This window comes from Ochotona curzoniae, unplaced genomic scaffold (assembly GCF_017591425.1).
Source record: "Ochotona curzoniae isolate NIBS_2020 unplaced genomic scaffold, NIBS_Ocur_1.0 contig_2210, whole genome shotgun sequence".
In the NCBI taxonomy this organism is placed as follows: Eukaryota; Metazoa; Chordata; class Mammalia; order Lagomorpha; family Ochotonidae; genus Ochotona; species Ochotona curzoniae.
Genome location: NW_024465369.1, coordinates 19,034,908 through 19,052,590, shown reverse-complemented (window position 1 = coordinate 19,052,590; position 17,683 = coordinate 19,034,908). Strand labels below are relative to the sequence as shown.

Below are 17,683 nucleotides of genomic sequence, written 5' to 3'. Positions count from 1 at the left end.
GTATGGAATAATGGTTCACTTTATTACTTACTGAGAAGATAGTTACAAGTCATAGAAGTGTCTTTGTGCCAGTACCAGGCTGTTTTGATAACCACTGCTCTATAGTATGTCCAGAGGTCCGGGATTGTGATTCCCCCTGCTAACTTCTTATTTTTCAGGATGGTTCTAGCTATTCGATGCCCATCAGCAGAAGATTGGATAAGAAAGCTTTGGTTCATCTACTCCATGGAATACTACTCAGCTATTAAAAAAAACAAAATGCAGTTCTTTGTGGCTAAATGGGCACAACTGGAAACTATAATGCTAAGGGAAATGAGTGAATCCCAAAAGATTAGATACCACATGTTTGCCTTGATTTAACCTGTAATTTTTGTATGGTTGTTTGTTATTTTTTGAACCTGTCATTGATACTGTCTCAACCCAGATGTTTCGAAGAATGGAACTTGCATTATTTTTAACATATTGTTTACCCAATACTATGTCAATTAATTCCATAATGTTGTATATTGATACTGAGGCCTTGTTGGGGCTTTTAACTGACCGGATCTTTATTCTGTTAGACCTATCTTCAGACCATAGAAGGTCTCCCCAAGAGGCCACTGAACTTATCTGGACAATAAGACGCTGAACTTTATGCTAGGCATGTGTTTGCAAGCAATGAATCTCAACTGAACTTGAACTATGGTTATGCAACAAGGTGGAGGAATCCACCATGGGGGGAGGGGTATGGGAGGGGTGGGGGGAATCCCCAGCGCCTATAAAACTGTACTACATAATACAATGTAAGCAACAACAACAAAAAAAAAAAAGTCATAGAAGTGAGAGATAACAGAATTTTCAAAAAGGTTTACTATTATTATATCACTGAACCAATATTCACAAAGAAATGCTTAGAAAAATTCTCCATAAAGTTATTGAAAATTATATCTTAGTTCTTCATACTAAGTTTTGTCTTTCAAATTAAAATGTTTATATATTTTAGAAGCACTGTTGTTATGTCTACATATAGCCAAAGTGCTTGAATAAAAACTAACAGGCAGATAATTTCAGTGATTCAAAATAATGCTTTTTGGTGACGTTAGCTTTTTTATTAATATTTTTCATTTCTGATATACAATTTATTGTCTTAGAGACATAACTATAGTTTACAAAAGAGCCAGCATTTCATAATGCATTTCATCAATTATTTGCAAATATTATATAGGTATTTGAAGTCATGAAATTTAGAAATGCTTATTCAGTAATGATGGACTAAATAGAACTTAGTATACAGTCTCCAACTTAATGAGATGTCAAAGACATAAAAATAACTACAAAGAAACAATTTATAAGATATCTTTTTCTTTAATGACATGAAGTTTCCAGACTGCCACAACCAAATATAACAAAAAATTCAAATTTAATAAAGTCTACAACACAAACCTCTACAAATTATTAAAGAATGTACTCAGTAGTATTCCCAAAAATGTTTCTAAGAACTTCCATTCTCGTATAGTTTCTTAGCAGCCATTGCTGCCAAGTGCTATCATTACACGCTTCCACAGTGGGCTGTGGTGAGCCATCAGCAACTCTGCTTACTGAGAGGCAGGACTGGGTGGTTACATGAAGAAGAGTGTGAGTCTGTTTGACAAAGAAAACAATGGATAATGACCAAATAAATTACAAATGCAGTAATCAATCAATCCTAGGTAACACACAAGTTCTACTGGATAAGAATGGAAGGCACATGTTACAATAATTGCATCCATAGGACGGCTTTAACATCATCTGAATTCAACAGGTGTAGCCAAATTTACTTTGGTTAGAAACGTTGATATTCTCAGTATTTCTCCTAGTAATGAAGCGCTCTTCACAATCAACTGTTACTTTTTGAGCAGAGAACCAAAATTGTGAATTCGTCCAGAGGGTTTACAATTATGGACCATGGCCTTTCCATCCCTTTCCCCTAAAGTCGAGTGGATTTTAAAGAGGTGGCTTGCGATACTATTTAGATTTAATGCTTTACTTTCTGCAGTATATCACTCAAATTGTTTCCTCTGACATTTCCATGGGAATAATCTGGTGGTGCTCATATGTGTTTCACTAATATTGTTGTAACAATTAGATGTTAATTAGAAAGTTAACTAAGTGAAGAGAAAAGAAAGATGGATTCTATTTGGGTTCTTGATTTATCGCCCAAACATAAACTAGCAAAATATTTTTCTCTCTCTAATTTCCTATTATTTTCTCCACAGGAGCATAAGGTTCAGAAAAAGCTAGGTACATGGTGACTACAGCCCAGTTCCATGCATGTCATGGGAGATACCAACCGAGGTTGGGATTCTTGGTGAAATGCCAGTATAAAAAAAATTATCAGTCTACATCTTTTGGGCAGCACATTGGACAATATTATGGATTGACCCTTATAAGCATTTACTGTCAAAACAGTACATAGAGAGTCATAAAGTTTATGAAGCTAGCATTATAATATATATTTTATTTGGAAATAATAATGTTAACTATTCAGCTTGATTGGTTAAGATGTTATTCATTTTTAACAAAAACTAAATTATCTGTTCATATTCCAAAAGTCCCTAAGTTACATCATTGTATACACTCAGTTTTCATGTTGTAAGGTCTTTTTCTTGATAAACATCCTATTAATAGCAAAGACATTAGTGTTAGTGAATGTGAATTTCATGTGTTTCTAAAAAATAATAAGGCTTTTCATACTATTAAGCAAAAAAAGGACTTCCCTTATACTCAGAAAATGCAGCTCTGGGGCACGAAAACAATACTCTATCCTCATAAAACATTTTCATAATATTTTCACACAAAATATTTATCAAATGGATTCCTATGAAAAAGGGGAGGTAACTTTTTTTTTCATTACTTTAGAAAAAAGGCAGAACAAAACTAGAAATTTCAATTCCACAGGGGCAAACATTATTTTTCATTTATAAAAGTTCACAAAATTATTTAATATGTTTATTTACATGAAAGCCAGGAATGACTCAATTCTGAGTTCTCTATGTAGAAAAATAACAGTTACTAGTATGACCTGTTTTCCACTATCTTATCACCTCTGTATATTTATGGTACTGAGGCAATCTCCTTGACTACCCCTCTTCCATCCGTATTACAAGCAATCTTAACAGTTATTAATAAAATTTAAACATTTCGTCAGGAAATCAGCAATTTCTATGAAATAATTTGCTAACACTCATTTAACTTATCCTTTGAGGGGAATAATTTCTCTATATGTAGCCATTGTCAAGAATTTTGTGAGACAGACCCGGCACAGCAAGTTAAGGTCTGACATAGTTCCGTATGAGTGCCAGTTCAAGTTCTGGGTGCTTCATTCCCCATTCAGCTGCTCTCTAAGGCCCCAGGGAAAGCAGACGAGCAAGGTCCAAGGGCTTGGGCCGGGCACCTCCTTGGCTCTTAGATCAGGTCTGGCCCAACCCTAGCATTTGCAGCTATTTGGAAAGTGAACCAGCAAATGGAAAATTTCTCTTTCTCTCTTCTCTCACTCTCTATAATTGTGTCACTCAAATCAGAAAAGAGATTTTTTTTTAAAAAATTGTGTAACTAACACTGATGAACATCTATGTCCACATGATTTTAACATTTTTCTGTAATGATTTTAAGATGTAATTCTTAAAGGAGAAATTACAAGATAAAAAAATAGAAATTAGCAAAATGAAAGACATATACTAAAAATATTTAGCCATAATATAAACAGCAGCAACGAACATCTCTTGTGTTTGCTACATTTCATGTGTTGCCATTAAAGTCATTTGATGAGCTATTGATAAAGAAATGAATAAAACATGAATTTTTAATTTATATATTAATATTTACAATTACATAAATTAACTTTTAAATTTTTCAATGTCTTCTCTATTTCTTCTGTGCGATTTATGTGTACTTTTTATAAAATATGCACAACTTTTCTTCTTTTAATTGCTCTTTAGTATAAGTATAGTTTTACAAATTCCTCAGTACAAGGCTGTCAGGTGAACTCATTCCCAAAGGCAATTTAACAAGGAGGTTGCCCCAAAGCAGCTCATTTCTAAGTGTCTTTATTTAAAATATTGACTAAAGCAAAAGGTACAGTGAGCCCTAAGCCAGTATTGGGTTTTGTTTGTAAATATGGATTACTTAATTGATCTCTTCTTAAATGTAAAGCACTGATATTTGACCTCCAATTTTTTTTAATCTTATTTATTTCCATCTACTTGAAAGGAATAGAGAGAAATGGCTAGTTCATTTCCCCACACACCGCAGCCAGAGCTGGACTAACCAGAAGCAAACCACAGAACACGGGAATTCCTTCTACACAGCAGGTGACCAAGCACCGGAGCTGCCCCTGTTGGCCTTAGCAGGAGGCAGGGCAGGAAGGAGAGCAGGCTCTTAAGTCTTGATGGAGAGTCAGAGATAACTAAAGCAGCTCTTAAGTCCCTGCACCACTACACATGATTAGTATGCACGCAATTTCAGCTATATGACTCTAAGATACTTGAGAAAAAATTAATAGTAATTGCTTTTAAACATATTTGTATGTTTTACTATCTAATACAAGATGTGTCACGGAGCGTCTTAAAATCCACCCTTCCAAAGACACGATACATAAAACCGACTGGAATTAGACAAGAGAAACAATTTCAGTGAAAAAAATAAGAGCTGAAATACTGCAAAAATTAGATCATGTCTTTGTATTTAAAAGTAGTAAAAACTTGAATTTTTATTGAGCAAATATAATTAAATACATTGTGTTAGCAATGTTACAGTTTTACAACTTTACAATTGAGTTACACTGTTGAAAAGAGGATTTACCTAAAGCATAGATATAGCTAATAAAAATCAATGGTTACATGAATTAAATGTAGTAATGAAACATTAGGTCACAGATATTTCACTTAATGGCCAAAATAGAAGTGTTCTCTCTGTTTTGGCAACACAAAATGATAATCAATTAATAATTAACACAGTAAAATTACTATTTAAAATTTCATGATCTCTTGACAACGTAATTTGTGCAGTCACAGAACAGGAAGTCTAAAATAGCAAGGGCAAATGTGCAATAAATGGGAACTACAAAAGCAGTATTAATCTACTGCAATTGCTATTCAGGAATTGATTCTAAAGGAGTCACAGGTCTAGGTGAGTGGGGGTGATGAGAAGGTAACACTTGTCTAACGTGCACAGCCTTCCACGCTGACGCAGCCACTGTTTTCGCTCAGACGCCCACACAAAGACATGGCCCGGCTGCATTTAAAAATCACTTACCTTAAAATTATATTCCCATTTACCTGCTTTCTGACAAAGGTAAATAAAAGAGGGGAGATTAAATAAAGTCTAAACATAAGCTGCTATGTGTTCAGTAAATATCAATCCAGTGTATTTTACCTATTGAAGAATATTCCCTGTATTTTTCACTGTGGGAAGCATTTGACACAGACAGATAAGGAATTCAGAAAAAGTATTTTCTCAGTCAATTTGCTCAGTCACATGAAAAACAAGACTTATTTTTAGCACCATATTTTCCTCTCATTTTTTTCTTTGTTGCATAGTGTTTGTTGAGCACAAGTGTTCTGATCTAAAATTAGATTCTGACACTGTATGTAGCTGCCTGAATGTTTCAAATGAACGTGGCTATGTGCAAATATTGCAGTAAAGGTAAATTTCAAATGTACTGGAATACATTTGTGATGTTCAAAAAATATAAGAAAACCTGATTAAAACAGTATGTGTTGATTACAGATCTTTATAAAAACAATTTTTAAATGTTTCAGTGCGATGCAATTTCATGTTCCTCCTCTTTAACTCTGTGGCGATGAACAATTCACAGAGCTGAAATGCTTGAGTAGTTTATTAAGGGGCTTCTAGACCAGACGGGTCTCCTGCAGCTTTGCTAATGATGCTCAGGTTGCTCCAAATGAAGCAAAATTAGGTCAACTATTAAGTGACTGAGTTAAATTTGTGTCTTATTATTTAAGAAATATGTAGATGGGAAAATGGAAAAGTATATTTCAAATCATGGTGGAAACAAAATATGCATTCACTATCTACACGAACGTAAGTCTTAATTAAAAGAAACAACGTGATATATCGTAATTATGCTATGGCTATGTGTAAAGTTTACAATTAGATCATGGTGGAAAGGCAATGTAAAAACTGCCAATTTATCCAAACAACACATACTTATTGTAAGAAATCTTTTCCACAAGAAGGAAAGGAGCTATTCTATTAGAATAAAGTATTAATATTAATATTAATAAAGTATTAGTTAATAAAGTATTAATTATTTCATTAATCTGAATAGCTTATTGGACTTTTATCATAAAAATATTGAATTGTTTGGTTTTTAAATTATCTTGCAGTGCATTGTGATGTGTTCAAGAAACAGCTGGAATTATTATCAGAAACCTGTTCTTAGGAACTTAGAACATGTTCGATATGTCCAATTTACTAATGTGAAAGATACAGAGGAGTTTAATATCTGTCTTATGGAAACATAAAAAGATAATTATAAAACCTCAATTTTATTCTCCCCTCCTGTCATTATCCAATTCATCTAATAAGTAAACAAAATTAAAACTGCTAAATAGACAACATTTTTTGAGGTTTCATGACACCATGTCCTTGTTCTCTGTATATGCCAGTCATTCTACTGCTATTTCTCGTTTTCTAAAATGGAGAAGACTGTGGAAGATACAGGGATGCAATATTTGAGTGTTCACACCTTGGGACTTACAATTGCAGTGGTAACTAGATTTCTTTGAAGACTCTGAGAAGACATAAATCCCAGCTCTGCTGCTCCGAGTGTCATTTTGATGCTAGCACTTTCTCTTGATAAAACCTGAAAGATTACTTCAAGGGTACATTTCAGATCTGTAATCCTTTCAACTCTACTGTATATTTATATTATGCCTTGAAACTTCACTCCCTCAGAGGTTTCTTCAAGAAGAGTAACTCTGTCTTTGCTTGTAAGACCCAAGAATAAATCACTGATTAAAGCAGCAAGCAGTGCCGGTCTGTATTCTGGTTAAACATGGGCAGAATAAAGCCACACAGCAATTACTCCTTCTCACGTCTCCACACTCTTATCCTGTGATTTCCTTGCCTTCTCAGATGTTGTTGGAAGTCTTGCCATTTTCCAAAAATGTCTTTTTCAAATGTTGGAACTTATATAACTGTAATATATGTATGTAACATATACACACACACAAATATGTATACATAAACATTAATATATGCACATATATATATATATTTTTGTGTGTGTCCTTCTCAATCTTGGATGCCTATATGGTGATCTAGAGCTTCTGTTAAAACACAGACTTGGATTCCAGTGTTTGCAGACTGATGTTTTTGAGTCTACATTACTAACATATTCTCAGCTAATGGTCCTATTCTTAAATTTATGGTTTGGGTCGGAACAACAGACTCTGTTTTTGGACTACAGGGATCAAAAAATGAAGAGATGTCAAAACAGAAAATCATTAAAGTTATCTCATCTCAATAACAAAAACTAAAAGCAAAAATTAATTAAAATTTTAAATGTTTTCATTGAATTCTCTGACAATTTTTCTCTGTCCATGTAATTTTACTACATCTTACTTGCTATCTTTTTTGGTTTGCTAACAGGGTGTCATTGTTCAAGTTGAACATTGCAATTTAAACACATGGGTGAGTAACCTATGTTAAAATGTTATCAAGATGACAAGCTCACTTTTTAAGTGAAATTTTCATAATAATTATGACATATTGTAAGAATCATATGTGTGTTCCAAAACAGATGGAGTATGGGATCAAATATTACAGAGCCTGACATACTGCAACATCTAAGGGCAGTGTCAACCAAAAAGTGAATTTATCAAAGTCATAAATTTTAAGTAAGGCTGCCTAATTTTTCCCATTTTTCTTTCAACATTCCTCGGTACTCAAAAATGTTGCTGCTGGCTGACAGAAAACGCAAACAAAACTATTTAACTACAACAGTAATTTTGGGGGGAAAATAATGAAGGAATACATTGGGACACTGGAAGATGGGCACATAGTCTTTGTTCATTGCTGAAAGATTAAAATTGCCTTCTGAAAGAAGCACTGCTTCATCTTATATAAGACATACATCATTCTCATATCCATATAAATTTATGCTAAACTTCCTCATGTTTAGCCAAGTCGCCTCAAAATGCTGGGTCCCCAGTGGAAAGCATATACAGCAGCAGCAGCTGGGAAAGGAATCATTAAATACTAAATAATAAATATAGGGTTTGCTCTTTGTAGACTGTGAGGCAGATGTCTGCTTAAGGGCCCTTTATTTCCCCCATATCCAGGGAGTACAGGAGATGTCTTCTTCAGGTTTCATATAAGGAATAGTAAATAGCCACTCATCGCTTGAGGAGAGGCAGATAATGGTTAGATGAAGAATGTGAATTAAATATTGACTAAATAAAAGAGGTTGAAGAGTACACATGGATGTGACTTAGGAATGTTCAGTGGTTAGTTCTAATTATGTCCCCAAAGTTGATTTTATAGCCCCAAACCTTTGCAACATTTACACCAGTTTAAGATACAGATTCAGTTACATAACAAATCATTGAGAAGTTATTCCATGTGGGAAATGGAGCCTAAAGGATCATTCGTTCTCATCATCAAAGACCTGAACGCTGGTTTTGCAGAAACATGCTTGTAGAGGAAGGATTTCTTTTTCGTTATCGCCACCTGGTGGCTGATCTGTTTTTTACATCCTGTCTGCTTTATTTCCCAGCACTGATTTTTACTCTCTCCCCCTTTCTTCTCTCACAGGCGTGCTATGTTAAAATAAGGTTGCTTAGCTACTTACATACAATTTACTGAATTCTGAAATTCAGTTCTTTTTGTAAATTAGAATCATTTATACTATTCCTTAACGTTATAAGGAAATCTTGTTGATGTTAGCCTTTTTTCTTTTACATAGAAATCAAAAATAGCAATGATTACCATGGTATAGAATTTAAGATTTCAAAATAGGAACGTAACGATGACATTGTCCTGCAGGCAGATTTCACAGTAAGCTCTCAGACAAGCAAAACCTCCTTCTTGCCTATTTCACACTTGGTATGTTTTTGGGCACAACAAAACGTATGCAAATACAAATAAGATTTTCTTCACTTATGGGCCAGTCTCGCTAAAAGGTGTAAGTGCAGTGGTCCACGTTATTGCTGTTAGCTGCGAACACCCACGTTAAACAACGCAACCCTTCCAGTGCCTGACAGTAATGGCACAGAATTTAAATGTCTTTGCAACACGTATATGCGCTGAAGCATTATATAATAAGCAAAAAGGAAAAGCACGATACCTCAGCATCATATTCCCACAACTGATTTCCTCTCATGTGATGGCATTTCAGCATGATTACAGGCCCATTCAGTCTAGACACGTCCAAGCACAAGTCGTCCGTCCGAATTTCTTTGTCAGCAGTGTAGGAAAATACCTGAAAATATAAAACTCAGCTAATGAAATTATTATTTTTTTTAACTTAAAAGTGACAGTATTACTGGACGATCTGTGGAAGCATTCACTTCAGTTCCCTTTGACGTGATTTCTGCTGTGTGATTTTGAGAAAACTGTCTCATTTGCGTTGTTTTCCTCAGCCATAACACAGGCACCCTGTCCTGAAGCTGTCACGACTTTTGTTTAACGAGTTCAGTTGTTACACGATTAGTGTTCGCTGGCGCCGAATCTCTTCCATAACCTTGTCTTTTAAAGCTCACAAAATGTTAAATAACAAAGTTTGTAAATCGCGTGCAGCTCAAAAGCGAATGTTTTCTTCTTCCCACAATCATGTGACCACCTCTCCACTAGATACAATGATTTTTTTTATAAAGAAGTATACATTGTTCCTTTGATGACATAACTATATCATGTGAATTTTATTAATAGCCATCAAGGGGCACCTGAACGTTGTAGAACTACAGTTTCCAGAAATCTCAGTAAAAATAAGCACCTCTGATATTCTCTAAAATATGTTTAGGTGTATTAAGAACTCATGTTAACAAGTTCAAATTGAAGCTGTAATAATTCATGTTATTTTGTTCCTGGATTGAATATTTATCTAAAACATTATTAAAGTTTCATAAGGATCATTAAGTACATAATTATAAAATAAGTTTTCTTCTTTCAGTTGCAGTAAGCATTATTCAATATTTTGTGGGTATTTCTCTTTTCCTTACAATGAAAAGATTGAAACTGACGGCTACTGGGAAAGAATAAGGAGTGGTGACAGGAAGCAGTAAAATCAGTGAAGAAGCATTCTCCTCAGTCAACATCTCAGAAAGAGATTCTTCCCAGTTTATGCTTCTTACATGATAATGTAAAGAGCTGAGTAGCAGGTGAGGTTTACTTCATCAACAGGTAATGCATTTTAGACTTCATGCAAAGAATTCAGAAATACACTTCTTGCATTCATCATGTCATGGAGACACACAGACATACAGAGAGAGAGAGAGGGAAGGAGAGAGAGAGAGAGAGGATTTGAGAGAGAGGTCCTGTCTGTTGGCTCACTCACTAGATGTCCACAGCCACCGAGAACAGATCAGAGCAAAGCCCAGAGCTGGAAACGGGAGCTGCTTCTACATCGGTGGCAGGTCCCTAACCAATGCAACCATCATTGGCTACAGACTGGACACAAACCCGTCACATTAAGTGAAGGGCATATTAACTGCTAGGCCAAGCACTCGCTGCTCATGGTCATATGTTTAATGGAAAATCTTGAGTTACCAAAATAAACAAATCAAAATATCAAAAGAACAGAGAAAAATATTTTTGTCCCCCTCAACATAAATAGCCTGCCTTGGGAAAAAAAAAAAACCAGAAACAAAAACAAAAAAAACCAGAACTTCAAACTTTGTTCAATAACTGAATCTATTATTGAATCTTACATCAAGGGAGAAAATTTCCAGAGAAATACTAATTTGACCATTACACAATTATTTCAATACCAAGGACAAGCTTTCACGTTGAAATTGCTTGCTTTCCATTTTAAGCTAATGTCAGCACCAGAGGAGATGCCGGAACACCCACATTCAGCATTATTTTTCCACAGGGGTGAATAGTGGCCACAGCAATCATCCTGTTCTGGTGTCTTGTGATAATTTAAAACTACACCTTTTGAAAAGTCGGGAGTTCTATTCCATTATTTGTCAATTTCCAAATACTCGCCGTTCTTTTGTTAGCTGGTACTTCCCTTAATCTGCTTACCATTACTAAAGATGCATTCTTTGAATCTTTTCTGAACCTATGTGTCTGCAATTACTCATGCTTAATATTTGAAAAATTAACTGATATTATGTTCAAAAGTAGATTTTCTTGGAAAAATAGAACAGAGTGCTTCATGTCTTTGTGGTGTTAATGGAAAGTCAGGATGAATTTGTGTACATGTGGAATATTATGTGCATATTGGATTATTTTCAGAATTTAAAAAATTGCTGTAATAATAAAAACTCAGTGTGAGCCAAGATATACAAATTATTTTTACTTTATTTAGAAATAATTAGACTTGATTTAGTTATTTATCCTTTATCAACTGTCTACTGATAGTTGCCACGTGTGTGTGTTTTTTCTTTAAGATTCATTTATTTTATTGCAAAATCAGATATACAGAAAAGAGGAGACACAGACAGGAACATCTTCTATCCGCTGATAGAAGCAGCCACAACAGCCGGAGCTAAACCAATCTGAAGCCAGGAGTCTGGAGCTTCAGCCAGGTCTCCGACACAGGTGCAGGGTTGCACGGCTTCAGGCCATCCTCAATTAATTTCCCAGACCACAAGCAGAGAGCTGGATGGGAAGGGGGGTAGCTGGGTTTCGAACTGACACCCATAAAGGACTTGGGTGCGTGCAAGGCGAGGACTTTAGCCACTAGGCTACAGCACCGGGCCTCTGTGATTTTCATATCTGCTAGGGCAGGATGGTCATGGAACCCACTTTGGGGGAACTGAAGTGTATGCCAGCCCCTTGGCAGAAGGTCTAGTTGCGTTGTCCACCAACAGGCTTTCTCTGTCTTGAGTTCTCTCACTGGACTCTAGAGTCCTCGTCACATTTCCAGAAAGAAGGAAAATCTAACAATTTGCAGGATAAACTGACACTGCCCATGTTGGGTTCAATTGTGTCCTCCAAAAATGATACGCTGAGTTCCTAATCCCCAGCACCTCAGAATGTGAGTTTTTTGGGAAAAAAGGCCATTGCTTTAAGTGATTTGTTGATATGTTGAGAGTGTGAAGCCTCTCCCAGAATAAACGCTGTCCTCTTTAAAGGAGGAGAGGGATACCTAGAGAGAAAGGGGACCGTTTGACTGCTGATGGAGATGTGAGTGACATCTCCAAGCCATGGGATACTAGCCAGGGCCAAGAAAGATGCTCTCCCGGGTTTCTGATACCTTCATTTCCTGAACTGCTTGACGACCAGTTTATGCTGCTTTAATATGCCCAGTTTATGGTAGTGGGGATAGGATCCAAAAACTAACACACCTCCTAACCCCTGACAATGGCTAGAGATTTTATAACTCATTGAATCAGCTTTCCAAATTGTCATTGTAATTTATTAATTTATTCATTCTTATTGGAATGGTAGGTCTGATTAATGGAGAGAAGGAGAGATGGAAAAATCTTCTATCTGCTCATTCACTCCTCAAAATGGTCGCAGCCAGAGCTGAGCCGATTTGGAGTCAGGAGCCAGGAGCCTCTCTCGGGTCTCCCATGTGGCTGTAGGGTCCCAAGGCTTTGTGTTACCCCAGGTCATAATCAGGGGAGCCAGAGGGGAAGTAGAGCAGCCAGGACGTGAGCTTACACCTACACGGGATACTGGCACTTGCGAGATTAGGATTTTTGACTGAGTCATCACACTGGGCCAGACATTGCAAATTTTTACTAGTGGAGTCTAATTTAGATTTTATAGCTGTTACATACTGCTGTCTGGAATGAAAGTTATAACAGCAATTTATAACTTCTAAAATGATCAAATCAGCCAAGATCATGCTTTTTTCTTTTCTATATATAATTTAATTTTAATCTTTTTAATCTCAATAAATTTAAGCAAGACGTTCAGAAAAATGTAAGAAATTCAGAAAAGGAGTAAGTTTTTGCTTTTTATTATTTCATATATATGTAGTTTACTCAAGATACTTCTTTTTAGACAGTACAAATGAGCCCGGAAACACTTATAAGGCTCAAATATATAAAATAAAATGAAAACCAGTAATATCCAAGGTCTGTTCTTAGAACAATTTAAATTTGTCAGCATTTTATCATGCTTTATTTCCTACAGTAAATGTTCACACCTTATTTTCATAATGACATGTTTACAATGATACTTTAAAATAATTTGTACATTGCTTGTTTACAAATTATTATTTTATTTCTCAAATTCATAACCTAAGCAGGTTTTAGCAAAACTTTAGTCCAGTAATTTGAGTTGCAAAGCTGGGACATTGGGCCTGGCCTCTTTCCACACCGAGCTCAGCTCTCTATTGCCCTCTGCTGGCTCTGTCTTGCCATAGAATTTCTTTTCTTCATTACTTGGATGAAATTTCCCCTATGTGTGTACACACACACACACACACACGTTTTATGTGCACATATATGGTTTGTTTTTATTCAACCACTGTTAGTACATATAATGTCCACACACACAGTGTATTTGAATATTAAACATCTCCACGTATTTGTTGATTATTCAGAGGCCGAGAAGGGTGGTAGGGATAAAAGGAGCCTGGATTAAAAATTAAGGGAATCTTTTCCAGGGGCAGTATTGAACTTGGGTGTAGTTCATTAAGTGAGATGAAAACACTAATAGGAGCGTCTTACGGGTGGGGGCATAAGGGAATTTCTTCCACTGCTACCTAATATTTTTGGTTTTGTAAATTCCAAGTCACTCTGAAATAAGATGTTCAAAATAAGTAAATAAAAACACAGTGTACATGGCAAATTTCAAGACGCATATTTAATAGCTTTTTAATATAGAATGTTATTCTCTCTGCAATATATTTTTAATTTATAGGATATTTCTGTTAAATCTCTGGGACAATATTTACTATGAAGTTTGAAGGGTGTCGGTACATCATATTATGGCAGCTTTGTATTTTAGATGAGGCAACTGAGGCACCAGTGTCCCAGGTTGCTTAATGCCAAAGTCGTCTCTGAGCCAAAGGCAGGCACCTCTCTCTGACTAGAAGACCCTTTAAATACACATCTGCTTAGTCCTTCTGGACTTATGCAACCATCAGGATAGCTCCTCAGATATTTGCAGTCCAATCGGAGACACCAAAACAGAACACATCAGCAGTAGTTTCATCCACCATTCTGCAAAGTTTTCCAAGAATATGTGTATTTGCATAGACAGTAATTTATTTCAGTATCAAGTTAACTTGAGCATTTGACTATTTTTTGAAGACTTTTTCTGCACACGTCATCCTACCCTGAAATCAGCATAAAAAAGCATAGACAGAATTGAATCCTTTGTCTGCCAGAGACGTTTGTTTCCTGACTGGACTTCTTCTATATTCTATCTGATTTTAGACGCCACAGGCTTCTAGATCAGTAGTTTGCTTGGAGCAGGATAAAGAATAGTAATATCTTCTAGCTGGGTGCTCTTACGTCACACACCTAGACAGCATACATAATCGTTACAATCTCTATTATTAAAAACAGGAGGTAGGTGAATCTAGAACATGTTCCACATTCTCACTTATCTCAGTTTGTGATCTTCAGCTCTGTCTTGTTTCCCCTTGCTTTCACTATGCACAGCAACATGCTGCTTTGTAAGTCGTGTTCCACCGCAGAGATGACCTGCGCTGATCACAACTTCAGAAACACCTTCCCGCTCTCCTTTGCCAAGGAAAAGATCTCCTTTCTAAGGTCTCTACACATTCATACCTTTGTTCATTTAGCATGCTGTAACTACACTGGCCCAGATAACATACCCGTCTCCTACTACTGGGAAGTGTCATCTCCGCTGATGTTTAGGAGAGGGCAACACCAAAGCAATGAGCTTTGGAAAACGATACAGACCTGCATTTAAGATCAACTACTCGTTTGAATCAGAGTTACTATGAAGCTTTGACAAAGCGCTGGTTTCTTTATTTGAGACAGAAAACACAAATGCCATTTGAATAAGCCACTTTAATGGTAAAACAAGGTAGCTTTTGTAAACTCTAAACACACGTCTTGCCTCTCGTATTATCTGAAAGTTAGTGATGACGCAACATTGATGCACAAAATCTACATTTGATTACTTAATATTACATCTTTCCCACTGGTATTTTATGTTCCTACTTAGACTCTCTCCCTCTAAGAGCACTGCTAAGGATATATTTTGAATCCTATGGAAACTATTCTAGCAAGGGGGAAGAGTGTCCAGTGATTTCCTCTTGAATTGAAATAAAAACTATTTGTCTTGGAAATTTCCTAGTCCTTTTTTTTTTTAATAGAGCAAGAGTATAAGATAATATAATGAACAGACTCTCGTAATAGAGTAAGACAATGTGTCTGCTAATTCTATTTTCTTGCTCCTTCATTGTTAAATCCTTCGGCTTTAAACATTAATGATGACAAGTTTTAAGTGTTTTTAGTTAGTTTGCACTGAAGGCTTTTAATGAAAGTTTAATTTTATGAAATCTCATAAAGAATATCTGTTATACTAGATATTACTTTATCAGTGTTGAAGGAAACAAATCACCAATTCTTTGCAAAGCATATCCTACTAGATACGCCTGGATGCAGACGTGCGGCTTGGTGGCGGTGGGACAATCTGCAGATGTTCCCTGGAGTAGTTATTTTCCATCAGCTCCCTGATAGACTGTGGCTGTGATAAGGAAATCACTCCCAATTATATTAGGCAAAATGTTTTATAAAATCCCAAAATAGTCAACTTATTTGATTTTCCTTCTGGTCTTGATGATAAAAACTGCCATGTTTTGGGAGTGTCATGTGGCAGGACAATAAAGATAACCACTAGATGCTAATGCCATCTCTGGTAGAGATGCAGCCATTCAATTCCACAGCTGAGCTGATTTCTGCCAGCAAGCAGCACACTTAGAGGAGGCAGCTGTGCTTCGGGAGGATCACCGTCCTGGCGGACACCTGCATTCCATCTACCTTAAGAATCAAGACGGAAGAACCCAGCTCCACGGTGCGTGAGTTTCTGACCAACAGAACTGTGGGTGATAATGTGTTATAATGAGCCATCACATATTAGTAGTAACTTGTTATGCAACAATAGAAAATGAATACAGCAACTTTGAGGGAAAAAAAACGACAAATCACGAAAACTACAATAGTTTTCACAACATGCAACCTCCCCTCCTTTATCCCTCCTTTCTGTCACTGTTTCAATGACTCAGCCGTACATTCTTCTGCTCACTCTGCAGACCCTTGTGAATGTCCTGTCTGTCAGACGGTATTCAAACTACACATTGTCTTCAGGAAATGTCGACCTCTATACACAAGCAACTAATCAAGTACCAACATTTCTTCAAGTTTCTCCCGCTATTCCAATCTGCTCTGAACTCAGGTCTCCAGGTTGTTAGTGTAACAATTATCCATTCCACTTATCTCTCTCCTGTGTACGTTTTTGTTTGTAGTTTCCCAATTAGGCATTCCTAAAGTATGTATTCTCTGAAGAAACAGCCTTCACAAATACACACTTTAATTAAACTGAAATTCTGAAGGAGATGTTCTTCATTCGGGAACCACATACATGCAAAGCATTTGTGGTGTCATTGTTTAAGGAGACATCTGGGTTTTGGAGTTTTCACATACCTATGCTGTGAACATAAACTAGAATAATCACAATAAGAGCTTTCACATGATACCTGTATAAATAAACATATTTATTTTCCTCTTTATTTTACTTATTGCAAATTTATGCCATCTTTTCTGTATTTAATTCCTGAATGTTTTGTGATATTTCATATCTCTTAAAAGATACTTACAAAATATTATTGGATGATTTCTAAAATTGTCATGTATTGGAAAATGAGATAAAGATTATTAAATAATGAAAAGCCCCAGAAGAAAAATTATATTGTCCTAGACTACATAAAGATAAAATTACTCTGTGTCAGTTAAAACTATAGCAATATAATAGTCAATTATTCTTTAGGTTAATTATAGCTACCTTTACAAATTAACTTCACAGTTAACACCAGAATACTTTCATTAGTCACAAATATTACTAAATTTGTCTAGGTAATTCAAACCACAAAATTCATTAATGGCAGCTAATATTGCAAACTAAGATTAAGTTTATATAGTTCAGTTTGTTCTAAGTGCAGGATTTGAGACAAGGATTCAAATGCAAGTGGTTTATTAAGGAAATGATCTGAAGGAAGACTAGTGCTAGAACAGAGAAAGGACAGGCTTATGGAAGGCGTCCAAGAAAACCAGTTACATCGTGGATATCCAGCATGATTATGGGGAGGATTTGGGCAACTAGCGTGGGGAAAAAAACCCTCAGAATCAGTCATGTTAAGGAATGCTATCTGGAGTATTAATGTATTATCTCAGCTTTGTCTTGAGGTGCACTACCGAAAAGGAGAATTTACTAATCTTTGGGTGCAACTAGGTAGGCAAAGCACACGTGGGAGTCAGAACAACATAGTAAATGGACCGCGGCGTTGGACTTAAAGTTGAGCTGAAAGCAAGTTGAAAGAGAAAAA

The 17,683-nt window shown here is 36.0% G+C and overlaps 1 protein-coding gene across 5 annotated transcripts in view; it reads right to left on the bottom strand.

Moving 5' to 3' along the window:
* Positions 1-17,683, bottom strand: part of GALNT13 (polypeptide N-acetylgalactosaminyltransferase 13) — a 426,836-nt gene that overhangs the window by 2,285 nt on the left and 406,868 nt on the right. For 3 of the 5 annotated variants that reach the window (XM_040972021.1, XM_040972022.1, XM_040972023.1), the window contains one exon: positions 9,329-9,463. In XM_040972021.1, coding sequence (XP_040827955.1) covers positions 9,329-9,463 — 135 coding nt within the window. Of the gene's footprint in view, positions 1-1,434; positions 1,621-9,328; positions 9,464-17,683 lie in introns of those variants that run through there. The other 2 variants (XM_040972019.1, XM_040972020.1) reach the window with 2 other exon arrangements.